The following is an 18,179-nucleotide window of genomic DNA, read 5'->3' on the forward strand; positions in this document are numbered from 1 at the left end:
ATGTATGGGCATGATCGCACCACCCTTAGTCGTAGGACGCTCTCCTGCAGGGAGTACGACCGTTGTGTATATTTACGGGTACTTAACTAAGTCAAACGCTGCGGTGTTTGCTGAGGTGACGTAGCGTAGAGGCTCTAGTTTATAATGTGTTATTTGACTTTGTTATTCCTAAGCCACGTTGGGCCGAGACAGGCGTAGTCTCGAGGGGTAATAAAGTAAAAGAAGTTATTTTGCGTCAGCGTGTTCACCAGCATTCGTTGCTGACGTATTTTCTTACATTTTGCAGGTGAACAAGTTTAGCACTTGGAGTGACGAAGTGCTTATATACCCGATGGCTCGGATTTTATTTTGTAAAACTTAATATATGGTGGTTTTGTAACATAAACAAGTAATCTTTTGTTAACTCAAACGGGTATTCTATAATCCCGCCTTTTATGTAAATATTATATTTCGATCCTTAAAATTTATAAGTCTTCCGCAAACTAAACGTAACTCTGATTTATTTACAATTACGATACCAATTTATGGGTCATACTCCTAGGCCTTAGATGGGGGTGTGACATACGCTATCTATCAATTATGCATAATCTCGCACATCAAATCAACAGGCTATATCAAACTGAAATTTTAGACACAGAATTTAAAATTTTGTATACCAAACATGCCTTTAGAAAAAGTTTCCATAGTGGACAAAGTAGCGCTTGTTTCACAAAAGTGTTGTGGCGTAATGGTATCAATGTGTTTAATAAGGCGAAGTCTTTTTAAAATTGCGAAGATTCAAGTCCCACAGTGGACAATAATGACGTAGCAATTTTCCGTTAAAAATGTAAATAGAAAAACGTTTCAAGATTTCCATACATTGCTTAACCACATTCACATACTTTTTTTACCAAGTGTTTGTGGCGTAATGGTACCAATGTGTTGGATAAGGTGGAGTGTCTCTCAAATGGTGAGGGTTCAAGTCTCATAGTGGACAATAATAATGTAGTAATTTTCCGTTAAAAATGTAAATAGGAAAGTGTTTCAAGATTTCCATACATTGGTTAAGCACATTTACATGTAAATCGAAAATCTTTTAAGGTTCCTATGGTCTTTAGATTTAACGGTAACTTCGGTAAGTCAGTAACAATATAGCTTCTTGTCAATCTTTGAAGTTACTTATTATAAGGATATATCCATGTCATATCAAAACGTATTAAAGAATACTTAAGTGCCTTATAAAGTTATATTAACTAAAACGTGACGATACTTCTAAAATTAATGTTTTAATTTGTCACGTAATAAAAGTATGTGCCTTTTCAATCTTATTCAATTGGTTTAGTCACAAATATAGGAAATAACTTGTAACGTAAAAAACGGAATCATATTTAATTTTTCAGAATAATAAACTTTTTATTCATAACGAAGAATACATCATAGCTAATTATGGTCATCCACCTAACAATAACTTAGTATATATCTAGTTTATGTGAGAATAGTTATGATAGCTAATTAAGGACTAACCTACTACTAGTATTAATGAGTCAAGGAACGACCAAGACAAAAAAAACGGCAAGATACCAAACCTACCGGCCTTTCCCATCTCTACCGTATATCACACTCTTAGTCTTACCAATATCACAAAATTCTAAGTTCAACAAAATGAAGAAAATAAATAAAAAAAACTCACATATAATTTTAAAATTTTAAAAAAAAATTGAAAATTAAACACACTAAAAACTTCAAATATTAAGTATAGTTTATATAATACTCAAACTTACACAGGTTTAAGTCACAAAAAGAGTAATTCTAAATAAAATGACATTCATCAAGTTTGATATTTCCCTAAATACGAGAAACGACACGACGTGCAACTTGGTACTTGAGGAGATCCTGTTTTTTTTATTTGTTGTTTCTGACGGAGTTGTCACGAGCTGCTGAGCCAAGACCCGCTTGTGCTAAGAGTGGTTGGCAAACGAGCCAATCCGGGCAGACTTGGTTTGTAAACCAATCAAGGCCAAGCTAAGTTTTGTTTGTAAACGAGTTAATTTCAAGCAAGTTTTAAATCATAAGCTATTTAAACACATCTAGCCTAGCATTAGCAACTGGATCCACAATACTAGCCCATAATTGTACTAGACTAAAATTAGCACATAAAATTTAAAAAGAAATAAGAATTATTACTTTTACAAAGTGACTAGCTGAAATCATTTACCAATCACAAACAATTATACACTACAGTCTACACCCAAAAAAAAAAAGTCATCTCATCTAAGATGAATTCAACACTGCACATCAGCTAACTCATGTTTTGAAACTGTGATATATTTTGCATCATTGTTCTTGTGCTTGCCTGCTAAAATGGCATCAGATTATTTGTTTTCATTACAATCAACCCTTATCACCACCACCCTTAAAAAAACCCATAAAATTTGATGAATCAGGGTTCCAAAAGAATTTACTCACAGCCACTACAACACATCAAAGTAACTAAAAACTCATCACCAACACCTTCCTCTCTTCATCAGTATGTCCAGAATCGAGTCTAGCACCCGCCAGGCCGCCACTTGTCACAATCTACAAAATCCACCTGACATTAATCATTTTCTCCGCACTTACCCATCAACATCTACTTGCATTGCCTCGGTCTAAAACTCTCATCTGACAAAAGCGAGTTCACAAGCTTCCCGAGCCGTTTCGCCCCACTCGTAATATCAATGCGTGTAACATCCCCAACCACCGAACACGGGTCTGAGCCATTTTCACGACTCCCGACACACCACCCACCAGGAACAATCATATCCGGGCCTCGGCCCAGTAATTCAGAATCAATCTTGTCGAGCACGGGTTCGTCTTGATGGAACTTTCTTGCAAACGGGGCGTTGCTGTCAACCATTCTAGACATGTCTCGTAATGTAAGGTGGTGAGGATGTTGTTTTGGAGGGTTGTCCCATGCTATAAAGTGTAGATCACTGTTTACAGTTGTGTTTTTGAATTCTTTTGCGTTACATATGACCGTATGAAAATAGCCTTCGGGTGATGATATGAAATTTGCATAGTACATAAGCACCGTTCGAGGTAAATTGTCCCATCCCCATATACAAAAGTCAATAAACGAACGAGATAAAACCATCCAAGCAGATCCTGTGATAAAATGCAACAATTTAAACTTTTTTCAATTTCACATTCAATATTAGATGATTTGGCGTATACGACTATTACGTAGGGCAGTAAACAAACCCAACGTTCAGCGACTGTTCGGACTTCGGCAGGAAGCCAACAATCAATTCTGTTCGATTAGTTAAATGAACGAACATGAACAAAAGTCGCTCGTTCATTTATGTTCGTGTACGTTCAGTAACGTGTTCGCTATGTTTGTTAATGTATTTTTTTTGCGTTCATTCATGTTTGTTTATGTTACTTCATACAAACCTTTTATATTTTTTTAGTTTATTATACAGACATTTAAACATTGGGGAACTTAGACCTTTCACACTTCTTTGAATTGAAGGATTTTAATAGATGCTCGTCTGTGTTTGTTTACGTTCGTTTAGAAAGTTAAAAGAACGGACACGAACACAAAATTCCGTTCGTTAATGTGTTTGTGAACCGTTCATTTGTCCGATAAAAGCTTAACAAACGATCACGAACAAGGTTTTGTTTGGTTCAGTTCGTTTACAGCACTAACTATATGTCTACATCGCAGGTACTATCACTGAATAATAAGAAGAAAAAAACCTGTAAACAATTTGAAGGCTGTTGGTACACTTCTTCTCTGTGTGATCCAAAACACATCCGATTTTTCAGTCATATACAATCCCGGATCAACAATAACCGGCTTCGCTCTCTGAAACCTATACAATCACAACACACAGTCATCCACATTATTACTGTAGTAAAAAATATCCAACAATTTCAAATTTTGAATCAGAAAAACCTACTCTTTCCATCCAATATCACTTGTATGATCAATAAAATTAAGATCCCTAGGTAGCTCTGAGAATGTGTGTATCAGATCTGCAACAAACACATAACCAATCAACAATATGTATTAAATTAAATTAACAAACCATAACAGCAAATTCACTCAATTTAATAAAAATATACCATCTTGAGTAACAAGAGGGTAATCCGAGGCACTAAGATTAATAAACCAGTCCCACTCTGCCCCATCTCGCAACAAAATGGCGGCGGCATGGAGCGTATTCGCCACCATTGTCGGTCCACGATACGTGACGAGGTTGGCCTTGGTGATCATCACCACATTACCAAACTTGAGAAACAGCGGATGAGTAGCCACAAAGTTATTCAACTCAGCCCGGTCCTCGGGCGATGAGTCGGCGTCTAAATGGACAACGTATCGGTTATTCGGGTGGTAGAGAGCGAGCAGGGTTCGGCGGAGCATAAGGGCGTCGTGTTTGGAACCGGAAATAAGGTAGGCGAACTTAGGAGTACGAGGAGTGTGGGAAAGTGGGATTGGTCGGAGGTTGTGTTCGATGAAATCTGAGGTGAAGATGCGGTTGGTGTCGAGTGAGGTTAGGGTTAGGAGAAAGAGAAAGAGGGTTGACCCGAGGGCTAATGGGTAGATCCATTTGCGTTTGATGGTGTGTGGTCGTGGGTGTTTTATGTGCATGTACAAACTTCGTAATTTCTTCATAATTGATTGATTTAATTTGATTTACAGAGGATGAATGGCGGCTGTGAGTGTGGGTTTGAGTTTGAATTTAACTGGAACAACAACAAGAAGAAGAAGAAGAAGAAGAAGAAGAAGAAGACGGTGACTCGGTAAGTTGAGATGGGAGTTGAGTTGAGGTTTTGATTTTGAGTTTTGAGTGGTTGGGTGGGATGAGGAAAACAACTATGGAGTTTGAGCAAAATTAATAATAAATCATTTTCAACTTGTTTGAAATAATGATGACTAGCCAAATTTTATAATTACGTTATTTTCTTTTAATTATTAAAAAGACAAATTGAATTTCCAATAGTAGTTTTGGTTATCATTCGCAGTCCTAATCTTATGAAGAAGTAACTTCATTCGTATCTACTTAAAACATCATTTTGAATACTGGAATTTGTTTTAAAACATATGAATTCGTTATTAAAGAATATGTTATAGCTTAGATTATTAAAACTTAACTTATAAAAAGAAAACGAATTAACGCATAATTTATTTGATTGAACAGTGAAGTTTATGTGACAAAGTCAGCTAATTATTATTATTATTATTATAGAGTAATATTACTAATGTACTTGATGTTTCAAGGTAGTTTGTAAGAGAACTTTATACATTTGAATAAAGAGAGAGGATAATTAAGTTGTAAGGTTCTTCTATAAAAGTAACTTAAAATAATTAAAGAAAAAATAAAAAAACAGCTGGATATATGGTTGGTTTTAACATATTAGATTTCTACACGTAATTAAATGTGACGAGAGAGAAGAGAACACATACTTTCGATTTGTAAATTTTGTGTATATGCTAATCATGAATCAAGAGAACTTTTAAAACTACATTAGATATAAATATTATTTTGAAATAAATGCTATTATAAAGATGAATTTTCTTGATAGTTTGGCAACTACTACAAGTCTACAACCTAGAGATGGTGTTTCTCTCACAAAAGATAGGAAACAGCTTCTCCTCACTCTTATCTATTCTATAAATTCAACTGCTTGTAATTTCGTGGTATCCGGTTGGGTTTGAGTAGTTTGGTAGGCTATTCCAAAATTCAATTTCATATCTTTTATCGGTTGTTGTTTGTCCTTCTTAGCTCACTTCCCTCCAGCTGTTTCATATATATTAATACTTTTGTTTGGTTGTTAAAAAAAACTGATTTTATTTTAAAAAACAGCAGAGGCCTAAACACCTAAATAACAACAAATGGATTATTCTTCGGTCCAAATAATAGAATGTGTTGAATAGGCCCATCTACCCCATGAGGAAACCCCAAGAAAACCATCTAGCTCAACCTAAAATAAAATATTTTAGATGAGACTTTAACTCACAACCTCACATAAAGATAAAGATAAGACAAAATGGCAGAAATGGTCATTTATGTTTGCACGTTTTTTCAATAGACGTCTTTTGGCAAACTTAATGACAGAAATCATGTTTTTCGTTTCAAATTCATATCACATTAAGTCCTTTGACCCTAACCCAGTTAAGTTTTCCAGTTAAATTCAGGTCATGTGCAAAGCACATAAGGGTAATTTTGTAAACTTACATATTTATTTATTAATAACTGAAAATAAAAACATCAATAAATAAATACCCTCTCTCTCTATATCCAAAAACAACTGCCACCATCTGCTGCCGCCTCCACCCACAACCCACCGTCGGCCGCCTCCATCTGCAACTCCCACAAATTATATACCCTGAATCAACAATACTCAGCATATTTACAAAAACAAAAACCCTAATTTTAGACCTACCTCTCACTGATAAAGTGAGTGCTCTACCATTGAACCACATTCAATTTATCACTAAAATTATTAATTATATAATTAAATTATAATATTATATTATCAGGATTATAATACTTTGCATGATTAACATTAATAATTTATTTGATGTGACTCATTGATGATATTTTTCAAATTATAAATTAGGCATAATTTGACACTTGATTTTGTTTGTCAATGGGCAAAATAATAAAGAGAGAAATTCATTTATAATTATGTTGTAAGGCTTTTTCATGAAGGTAACTTAAAGAAAAGGCAAAACTAGTTGGGCATATCGTTGCTTTCTCATGTATCATTGTGATTTGTGTATATGCAAATCATGATAAGTTTAGTACTAACTTATATATTTGACTTCTAATAGCCTTTGTATCCACCTAATTAATTGTTAGTTTGATACTCTTTTTCTTGAAATGATGTTATCTAAAAATATAACAAACTGAAATTTGGTAAGTTTTCAACGTCTCTCTAATTTAACAGAATTTGATATATGATTTGAAATATCTATAGATACAATGAAAAGATATTCTAATGTAACACCCCAAAATCCGTTATTTATATTCTACATGATGATTGAGAAATATCATAACAATTTTGTAATGGCAATTAATACATATATATATATATATATAGGTTTAAGTTCAAGAGAGAAGTGATTTTATTACAAGAAGTTTGAGAAATTGTTTTAACCAATCATAGATTTTCCTTTTTGTTTTCAATTTATTTAAAAATAAGGGTATAGTAGTAAATTATGTGGATTTGTTTATTTTGGTAACTAATAATCATAATAGAAAGTTACAAATCATATTTTTTATTTTAATTTGTTTTCTTTTCATCGTTATTATCTTGGCTTAGGTTTTTTATGAACCTAACTATTTTTTTCCCAATTTCCAGAAAAAGCTTGATGTTTTTTTTTATTTCATGGATGTCAAAATATATTTAATAAAATTAAAATAAAGACCATATTCAATGTTGTTATTTTGATTAAATGGTAATAAACAAAAATAAAGCCTATACATATATTTTTGTGTCGTTATCCCTTCCAACTTTTCATTAGTGTTCACAAACATATATACATTTGTTGAATTCAGTTATAAATAGTAAAAATATACGGTGTAACATTTTAGAATTTAGTTTTTAAAACACCATAAAAGTTTTGAAATCCTGAACAACAAACAATTTTCTTACAAAAAAAATCATGATATCCTACATAAAAATACATGATGACTACATATAACACATATGATATTCCACGGACTACACAAAAACATGAGTCCCGCATAAAGTAAAACACAATAGCTACATAAATAACAAATTGTACCTACATAGATAACAATCATATATCCTACACAACAAAACAGGTTTATACAACACATGCACTTAATCCGAAACAACCTACACAAATATAATTGTATCACGTCAACATATCTTTATGTAGCTAAAAGACCGTAACATATACACCACATACTAAGATTAAATAAAACATGTCCCTACATAACAAACATATTCCTACACAACAAACATATCCCTACACAACCATTAAACTCATACACAACCAACATACTCATACACAAATTTTTAACAGCCTACACGATTGATACATTTTGAGCCAAATTAACATATACCTTCACACAAACTTTCAACAACCTACACAGTTTATATATATTTGAGGAACCAAATTAACATATACCTTCACAGAAACTTTTAACAACATACACAATTTATATATATATTTGCAAATAACATATACCGTCACACAAACTTTTAACAACCCACACAATTTATATATATTTGAAGAAATAAACATATACCTACACAAAATTTTAACAATCACACAGATTAAATGTATGGTCATAACCAGATTAAACATAGAATAAAACTATATTTACATATAACGTAATATGTATGAGTATAAAAAGATTATATACATGAGCATAATAACCTAAGCATCCACGAATTATATGTATACCTTATAAGTACTCATTTAATTCTCCAAAATTGATGTGTAATGGAGCAATTTGATTTCTTAACCCATTTAATAATCATTACTGAATTAAATTTGTATAAGTGTATGTTAAATTGGGGAAAAATACTAAAATCGAATCCAGATTTCTAAAACCAATATATATTATAATAAAAATTGATGAATTTTCACCATTTGTGGAGTTGATCTGGACCAATCCAAATTGATGAAACAATTCATATTTAGAGTGGTCAAAAGCATTTACTTGATTAATTGGATCCAAAATGATCGACGAATAGATTATTTTAATATTGGAATGTTTGATATTGAGAGATCATGATGCCTAAAAATTTGAGATTTTATCACGTTTCAAACCTGGTTTCTATAAATTTAAATACTAAAATACCCTTTTGTATTAAAATAAATAAAAAGTAGAAAGCATATAATTACAATATTGCCATGTTAAATGTAGGCCATAGATTAAACTTAATCAATGGTTATGATTTACTTCTCGCACTTCTCGCAATAAAATCATTTCTCTCCTGAACCATCCCCTATATATATATACACACACATGCATGTATAAATTGTCTTACCTTCATAAAGTTATTGACGGGTTAAGTTTATGTAATTAAAGGGACAAAATTTATAAGTATGGTGGCTGATTTAGTAAACTATAACGTGCTTTTATCATCATTGATGGTCAAAATTAAAAATGTGTGTGCGTAATCCTGAAAAACGACGGGAGCGCTGGGGAATTAATGAAGAAGATAAAATTCATCAAACTGAAGGTGTCTAATCAAATGAATGGAAGCTTTATGATCATCATTCGTAACAAAGAATTACTTGTAAGGTCGTTTCTAGCCAAAAACCCATGTTAATGAGTGTTTCACCTAACACAGGGTTTTTGTTCGTCTGTGTTAAAAGATGATGTATTATATGAGTTATTGTTTGTTCAAAATTCATAAACTTAAAAAATGATATATGTATGTATGTATATGTTGATGCATGTTGTGTAGCTTTGAAGTATCAAATTGGTTATAGGTGAAAACTTAAATGAGTGGCTTAATCATGGTGTTTCTAAATTAACTATATTTTATTGACATGTTATGCATAGAGATTATTGGATTCTAGTTAATGATCGAAGTTGGGCTTTTGATGATGTAAAAGATAAACTATGATTAAATGCCTTAAAGAAGTGTGTGAGATTGGAGTGTTTTAATACTACAAAATTTGATAGATTACTATATCGTGCAAAAGTCTTGCATATGTATCAATGAGGTGGTAATAAACATGTCGGGAATAAGAAAAGCTCATAAAGGGATTTGTACTTCAATGATCTTGAACTTGTATGCTAAAATTGGTGTATTGGCTTGCAATATAGTTTTGTAAAATTGGTGTATTAGCTTTATATTTATAAGATTAATTAGGATAAAGATTCGGATTAATTAAGAAGAAATGAAATTTATAGACCTAGGAAGATAAGACTCCAAATGTTAAAAAGATGATAAATCATAGAAGTGAGTTTATATCAAGGGGCAACAAAAAAAATAAAGTTTTAAAATGTAACACAACAAACAATGTATTTCCATCCAACATTTATCTTCCTAAATATAGGACACAAGAAAACAAATCTCCCAAATCATAATCACAATTGAGTCCAACATCCTTTGCATGGATTCTACGTGAAAATCGGACGTATTTACACCCCTAACTCGAACCCAAATCCCATTCAATCATCTTTCTCGATTTCAATAATTCAATCTATTTAGCTCCACCCTTCGACCTCCAGAGGTCGAAATGGAACTATTTCCCAACCGATCAACGGTCCGCCTCAAAAGCTATCGTGACAAATACCTTTTTGCAGAAATAGACGAAGATTCAGTTTCCCAATCTCGAGACGGTTCAACAAGAAACTCTTATTGGACCGTCGAGATCGTTGACGAGGATTGTATTTCCTTAAAAAGTTGTTATGGAAATTACCTAACCGCGTCAAACAAGCCATCAATCCCCGGTATGCGAGCTTGGTATTTAAAAGTAACCCAAACCCGGCTAGGGAACCCGAACCCTGTCGTCTCGACAACGACCGTTGACGATTCTACGATCACGGGCAAATGGAATTCTGCATTGCAATGGCTACCGTTGGTGACCGAGGTAAGTTCGGAGGTTAGGTTAAAGACGCATTATGGGAACTACTTGCAATCGAACAAGGGTCCGCCGCCTTTAGGGAACATGGTTACGCATGATCTTCCTAGGAAAGAAGGCCCGATGAATAAGCGGATTTCGTGGCAAGTTGAGTTGGTTGAAACGCCATCGGTTGAGTGGACGCAGTCGGATTCATTTACGTCGAGAATGACGCTTTATGCGAAAACATTCGTGTCGGAAATGAATAAGGGGAAGAAGAAGATCAAGGGGTCTGCAAAAGGTATGATCAAGAAGCCGTAAGCGTTGCGGTGACGAACCGAGGGTTGGGTAGAAGACTAAGAACGAAGAGATGATTATTGACGTTGTAGGAAAATAACGATTATGTGTAAAGAGGTAATTCAACTATATTTTATACATGATTTTAATGTGTATATGAATTTGGTTTTTAGTTTTATAAATTTGGAAAAAGGAACAAAATCTTAGATAACGATATTAAGGTTTATAAGTTTCATTTGTTAATTAGAAGTGAAGGTGATCTTCTAGTTAACTAGTTTGCACATTACAAAATATATGTACGAGTGTGATTGATGATCCAATTCATCGGTGAAGTCATGTTGGTGATACTCCATTTAGCAGTTAGCACAAATACATTAATTTACATGTGATACGTGCAATGTCAATCATTATTATTTCCCTAAAAAATATGTCATTATTTGGCATTTATATAACTCTCGTTTATCTTTCAGTAAACGAAACGAAACTAAATAATAATAGTACGTAACGTTGACCGATCGAATTGTTTATGTTCAGATTATATTCAAACATATTGTGATTTTGCTCACCTATTGTTTACGTTCAGATTATATTCAAACACATTTTAATTTTGCTCACATATATATAGTAGTATCATTTGTGTGTAGAACATATGTATCCTAGCAAAATTCAATAATCTCAATTATGTAAACAATCTGATTAGTGAGATTCTTTGATCTTAACGTGAATGTTCACTCGTTTAATTGGTCATGTGAAGTTTACCAACCTCAACTCCTCAAAGTCCTCAACTGTGAAGGTTACTTGATGGGCTTTAGAGACATTTCGGCCCAAAGCTTCTTAAGGCCAATCACGTGACCACGGACCACCCGTGTGGAACTTTGGTACTAAGACTGTCCGCAACAGTACAAGGCAATTCTTTTCACAAACAGCCTAGTCAACATGTCACATCAGCTTTTCATTCATTCTTTCCACAAACACTTTTTACCTACAACAATAGCATATGCATTCTTCCAACAAACAACCTCATAATTTCCACATCAATAAACTTTATATTTTTTATTTTATTCTTTATATGAAATTTATTTAACAACTAATTTTATAAAATTAAAATAAATACAAATAAAATTGAATTAAAATTAAATAAAAATACCAAGAATACAATTAAATAAAAAAATACAATATGAAGTCAACGAAAATATAACTAATGGCTATTCGCCCAAATATGCTCCACTAGATCGTTACGTATTGCTTGGTGAGCCTCTTGGTTACGTAAACTATGAGACCTCTGTATACGTGTTTGAAGTTGGGGTGGTGCTCCTTGGTTGTATATAATTGGTTCAGGATCATTCTCGTTGCTTTCCCAGTTAATTATTGCACGACCTTCATCCTCTATTATCATATTATGTAGTATAACACATGCATGCATTATATCACCCAATAACGGGATGGAAGAAGTTCTTGACGGGCCACGTATAATTCCCCACCTAGCTTGAAGGACACCAAATGCTCTTTCAACATCTTTCCTTGCAGACTCTTGGCGTTTCTTAAACAACTTCATTTTCAGGTTATTTTCCGGTGGATATGTGAAACTCTTTACTAGTGTCACTCATTCTGGATAAATACCATCGGCAAGATAATAACCTTTCGTATACACATTCCCATTGACTATGAAGTTACACTCTGGTGCAGTCCCTTCTAATATTTGATTAAATAGTGGGGACTGATTGAGGACATTGATATAATTGTTTGCACCTGCAACTCCAAAGAATGCATGCCAAATCCAAAGGTCGTATGATGCAACAGCCTCTAACATAATGGTTGGATGCCCGTGATAACCACGAGTATATTGACCTCTCCATGCAGTTGGGCAGTTCCTCCAACTCCAATGCATACAATCCAAGCTTCCAAGCATTCCGGGAAACCCGTGCACAGCTAAATGTCCCGCTAGTAGCCGATGAATGTCATCTTGGTTAGGTCTTCTAAGATACTTTGAAGCATAAATCTCAACAACAGACCTACAGAACTTATGTAGACATTGTAGAGCAGTGCTTTCACCAAGGCGTATGTATTCATCACATTGGTCAGCTGCAGTGCCATATGCCAACTGACGAAGGGCACTGGTGACTTTTTGTATAGGTGATAGACCTTTTCTACCGGTAGCATCATATCTTTGTGTAAAATATTTATAATGTTCAGATTTACCTTCTTCTGAAATATCTTCGAGAATGCGATCGAAAAGCCTTCTACTCATCCTGAACCTTCGTCTAAAGAAACTCTCATCATACACAGGTAATGGAGCAAAATAGTCATTCCAAAGACGGGCATCACCCTCAACCCTACCTCTATCAATTTCTTTACGTTTCTTCCTTTGTTTATAAGAACTTTGCTCTTCAACTGTGTCAAGCTCAAATAATTTCAAGGCGAGTTCTTTGACATCATTGGAAATAAGTTCTTCAAATTGTTCTCTAAGCATTTGTGGAATGCTTATTGGCAATTGTTGGTCACTAGAGCTCATTGTGGTGGTGGTGGTGGTGATAGTAGTGGTGGTGGTGATAGTAGTGGTAGTAGCGGCGGCGGCGGTAGAAGGAGTAGTAGTAGTAGTTAAAATGTAGAATGAGAATGAAGGGTGTAAATTTTATTGAGTATAGTAGTGTTATTTATAGATATATAGGAAAAACTAGCCGTTAAGATAAAGACAATACATGAAAACTAGCCGTTAAGATAAAGACGATATATGAAAACTAGCCGTTAAGATAAGGACGAAACATGAAAACTAGCCGTTAAGATAAGGACAAAACGGGAAAACTAGCTGTTAAGATAAGAACGAAACAATACTAGAAATTTAAACCAAGAATTAATAACTAGTTGCGCTGAGACATGTTGTACTTTTTCCTGATCTCAACACACATTGCTTCGTGTTCAGCTCGTTGGTATTGATCCATGAAGCTTGTGTCTGTGAAAAGTAATTTCTTTTCTTCATCCATGACCTTGTTTTGTTCAATCTCCATCTTTTTGAGTTTCATCTCCAATTTTTTTTGTTCCTAACTCATAGAATTTCTCGATTTTATTATCAAACTGCTCAATCACCTTCTTCTTTTCCCGATTAGTCTCTACTATTTCTTCAACAATGCTTAACTTCATTGCTTCGTAATCACATGAACTCGTGGCCTTACCCTTTTGTCTGGCCTTTAATTTGGCCCTGTCCCTCCCCATTGGACGAGGGGGTGGAACTTGTTCTTCTGAAATATCATCGATCTCGCTATTAAGTGAAATTCTGAATTCAGGAGTATTGCTAAAGTTGGCATCCGAGGCAGAACTAGTGTACTCTCCTGTGCTGCTAGTTTTTGTTCTTTTGGATGCTTGATTGAGAGGCACTTGTGTAACCCCATTATACTTTGGAGTATCTTTAACAATCCACTACACATGTTCATGTGTGAAGGGTTGTTTTTTTTTATTGGTAGGATCTTGAATAAAATTTGTCCTAGCTTGGTGTATATAGTCTTCCTCTGACCAACCACTTTAGTATTGAGATTTAATTTGTAGATAAAACTCATTGAATCTACTAAGCCTCGGTCTATAGTGACTTCTCAAGCAAGCAGCACCTCTTTGAACTTGTGGTCCTGAAGCACTGTAGTGTTGTTCAATTCTTGACCAATAACTAAGGTTTGTCTGGTTGTTTCTGTTGGCTTTTAACGGTGGTTCGGAACGAAAACGGTTATTATATTTGAACCCGTTTTAGTTAAAAGAATCGTTTCAATAGTTATTAATCATTATTAATAAACGAGTATATGAACGAGTCATAAAACGTAGCGGATATAACGAGTTAAAACGAACCAAAACGAAACCCGAACCCGGATCCGATTACAAACGCGTACGAGCACAAATAAAATAAATAATAATCAACCATAGGGTGTTTACGATATACCTCGGTTAACAAGAACCGGGAAGACACACCGAGGAGTAATCGGAACACACTAGAGATGAGACACAATCAAGCACCCAAATGGAGGTCCAGCGGTGGCGGTGGCGGCTTCCAATGGGTATAAAGACAGCAGCAATAGACGGCAACCAACAGCAAACGACTCCCTTAGCAGCGCAACCCCAGCAGCAACCAAAAACCTTATTCGCCAGAAAGTAGAGCTCGCCAGAGAAGATAACCCAGTTCGCCGGAAAAACGAATCTGGGGTTTAAACAGCACTGGAGCTCGTGAGAGGCTGCGGTGGTGTTTGTAGTTACTGATAGGATGTGCGGCGGTGGCTGGGTGATGTCCACGGCGGCCGGAATGGCTCGCCGAAAAAACGGGTGGCCGGATTTCGGCGCTAGAACTAAGTGGGCAGCTAGGGTTTGTGATATTTTAGATTGGTTTCCATAAATAGATAAAGAGTATGTATTTATAGATAATTAACTTAGGGTTTAACAATTAACCATCTTGGGCTTGAGCCCAATCAAACAAAGCCTAGTCCATAACCCTGTCCATATAATTATTTTATGTGTCGGGCCTAATTAACCTTTAAGTAGGCCTTTATCTCGTTACCCCCGGTGTAACTCTATCCGGGTCACGTTCGGGTCGGTCACGTTGACTTGACCCGAAACGTCCATAAAATCCAACAGTCTCCCACTTGGACGTATTTGGGTCAAGTATCACAACGCTGACAGTCAGAGGCGTTCTAGCTACACATAGCTGTCCCCAACCGAATATGACATTTTAAATCCATAACCAAAGTATCCTGGAATACCATATTGCAAGACAATGAATTTATAGTAATCGTTGTCATCTATCCTTTCTGTATAAGACATTAAATGAACTATGAGACATGGATCATATCATTCTCATATGGTGTTCAATTATTGTAATTCTCGATATAGAGTCAAAGTGGTCCAATCAAACACACAGTTAGTTTGGGTGAGGCCTCACACTTTACCAGTTTGCATCAACGAGGGCGCCAATATGTCTAACTGTTACATTTAAATGTAAGAGTACAGAATCCCATCTTGACTACATACAACTCCCACTGAACTCCAGAACATTCCCAACCAATGCCTTTATGGCTGGCAGTTACGCAACAGCGGTTGACATGATCAAAGAATATTCCTCGGTAAACGAAAGTTCTAATATGTATCTCAGGTCTAAGGATACTAAATGAGCATACTATTATCAAAACATCTTATGATTAAGATCTATGAAGATGATTTGATGCGAGTTACATCCAACGTCATTCATAATGAGGTCTGTGAGTTTGGAAGTCAACTACTTGAGTCCAAAGTCAGAATAGTCTTAATTCAGAATCGCTCCCACGAGTCTGACCGACTACGGATAATTTAGAATACAATATTCATGGATTAAACGTATTAAAATGAACACAGTTGTATCATTCAACGTTTGCGTTTAACCATTAAATCAAAAGTGAACAGAAAAGTACAACTAATAAAACGTTCATACATCCAAATACTAAATCAAAATAAATCACTAGCAAGTCTAAGCCCGATAGCATCTCTATGCTGATCATGTTTGTCCTGAGTCATTGGCTTAGTGAACGGGTCGGCTAGATTTTGATCTGTGTCTACTTTGCTTATCACGATGTCACCTCGTTCCAATATTTCCCGAATAAGATGGAACTTCCTTGGAATGTGCTTGGTTCTGGGATGAGACCTTGGCTCTTTGGCTTGAGCAATAGCACCTGTGTTATCACAGAATATCTCGATTGGTTTGTGAATACTCGGAACCACATCGAGGTCGGTGATGAACTTCTTCATCCAAGCAGCCTCCTTAGCAGCCTCAGATGCGGCTATATATTCGGATTCGGTGGTAGAATCCGCCACGACACTCTGCTTGGAGCTCTTCCAATAAATAGCTCCTCCATTGAGAGTGAAGACGAAACCCGACTGTGAGCGAGAATATCTCGGTCAGTCTAGAAGCTAGCATCAGTGTAACACTTTACAGTGAGCTCCTCTTCCACTCCCCCAAACACCAAGAACATGTCTTTGGTCCTATTGAAGTACCTTAGAATGTTCTTCACAGCAGTCCAATGGGCAATGCCAGGACTCTGTTGAAGACGGCTGGTCATGCTCAAGGCATACAACACGTCAGGTCTAGTACACAACATAACATACATGATAGAGCCAACCGCAGAAGCATATGGAATTGCTTGCATACGTATAGATTCAATGTACGTTGCCGGAGATTGCGATTTGCTCAACACGGTTCCCTTAGTCATTGGAACAACTCCTTTCTTGGAGTTTTCCATTGAGAAGCGTGCCATCACTTTGTCTATGTAAGTACTTTGACTAAGCCCTAGAATCCGCTTAGACTATCTCTATAGATCTTTATTCCCAGAATATAAGCGTCTTCTCCAAGATCTTTCATTGCAAAACAAGATTCCAACCATTGCTTAACTTGTTTAAGCATAGGAATGTCGTTTCCAATGATCAGTATATCATCCACATACAAGATGAGGAATGATATAGTGCTCCCACTAGCCTTTCTGTAAACACAAGGTTCATCTTCGTTTTTGACAAAACCAAACTCTTTGATTTTCTCGTCAAAGTGAAGATTCCAGCTTCGAGATGCCTGCTTAAGTCCATAAATGGACTTGTTCAATTTGCAAACCTTATTAGGATATTTTGGATCGACAAAACCTTCAGGCTGAACCATATAGACATCTTCAGAAAGATGTCCATTAAGGAAAGCGGTTTTGACATCCATTTGCCATATCTCATAATCATAGTATGCAGCAATGGCAAGCAATATACTAATTGACTTAGTCATAGCAACGGGCGAAAAGGTTTCATCATAGTCAACACCTTGAGTTTGAGTAAAACCTTTCGCGACTAGCCGTGCCTTATAGGTTTGCACATTTCCATGCATGTCGGTTTTTCTCTTGAAAATCCGTTTGCTCCCTACTGCCCGACTATCGGAGGGTAGCTCAACCAAGTTTGGAACTTGGTTATCATGCATAGATTGCATCTCAGCGTTCATGGCATCTTGCCATTTCTTGGATTACGGATCCAAGATAGCAGACTTGTAGTTAGTAGGCTCATCCCCAGATTCGGCTACTAATAAGACTTCGGGACCATTTAGATGACATAAGTATCTAGAATTTGGTACGGGAGTCCTACTACTTCTGCGAACGCTTGTGTTCACGTCTGATGTATCAGCAACAACAACTTGTTGATCAGACTCTCCAACTTTCTCAGCGGTTGATTGTGGATCTTGAATTTCTTCAAGATCAACAATGTCACTTCTAGTTCCTTGACTAAGAAATTCTTTTTCAAGGAAGTAGCCTTTCCTCCTGACAGAAATCGTATTTGTATCAGGATGAAAGAACTAATAACCGCTTTTGTAATAGTATCCAACGAAAACAAC

General features: G+C 35.5%; 3 protein-coding genes across 3 annotated transcripts; 1 reads left to right on the forward strand and 2 right to left on the reverse strand.

Moving 5' to 3' along the window:
• Positions 1-2,237: 2,237 nt before the first annotated feature.
• Positions 2,238-4,705, reverse strand: LOC143628554 (beta-glucuronosyltransferase GlcAT14B-like). The gene is made up of 4 exons (XM_077098112.1): positions 4,087-4,705; positions 3,921-3,996; positions 3,718-3,833; positions 2,238-3,123 (listed from the first exon to the last, which is right to left on the reverse strand). The coding sequence occupies exons 1-4, from the start codon at positions 4,634-4,636 to the stop codon at positions 2,609-2,611; spliced, it is 1,257 nt and encodes a 418-aa protein (XP_076954227.1). The 5' UTR covers positions 4,637-4,705; the 3' UTR covers positions 2,238-2,608.
• Positions 4,706-10,198: 5,493 nt separating this feature from the next.
• LOC143628586 (uncharacterized) lies at positions 10,199-10,843 on the forward strand. The gene has a single exon (XM_077098138.1). The coding sequence runs from the start codon at positions 10,199-10,201 to the stop codon at positions 10,841-10,843; it is 645 nt and encodes a 214-aa protein (XP_076954253.1).
• Positions 10,844-12,045: 1,202 nt separating this feature from the next.
• Positions 12,046-13,358, reverse strand: LOC143628555 (uncharacterized). Its single transcript, XM_077098113.1, has one exon. It carries the CDS (start codon positions 13,329-13,331, stop codon positions 12,423-12,425), a length of 909 nt encoding a protein of 302 aa, XP_076954228.1. The 5' UTR covers positions 13,332-13,358; the 3' UTR covers positions 12,046-12,422.
• Between the last annotated feature and the right edge of the window lie 4,821 nt (positions 13,359-18,179).

The sequence above is a fragment of the Bidens hawaiensis genome, unplaced genomic scaffold (assembly GCF_021521415.1).
Source record: "Bidens hawaiensis isolate Kalapana, Puna unplaced genomic scaffold, B.hawaiensis_p1.1 tig00005028_1, whole genome shotgun sequence".
Lineage (NCBI taxonomy): Eukaryota > Viridiplantae > Streptophyta > Magnoliopsida > Asterales > Asteraceae > Bidens > Bidens hawaiensis.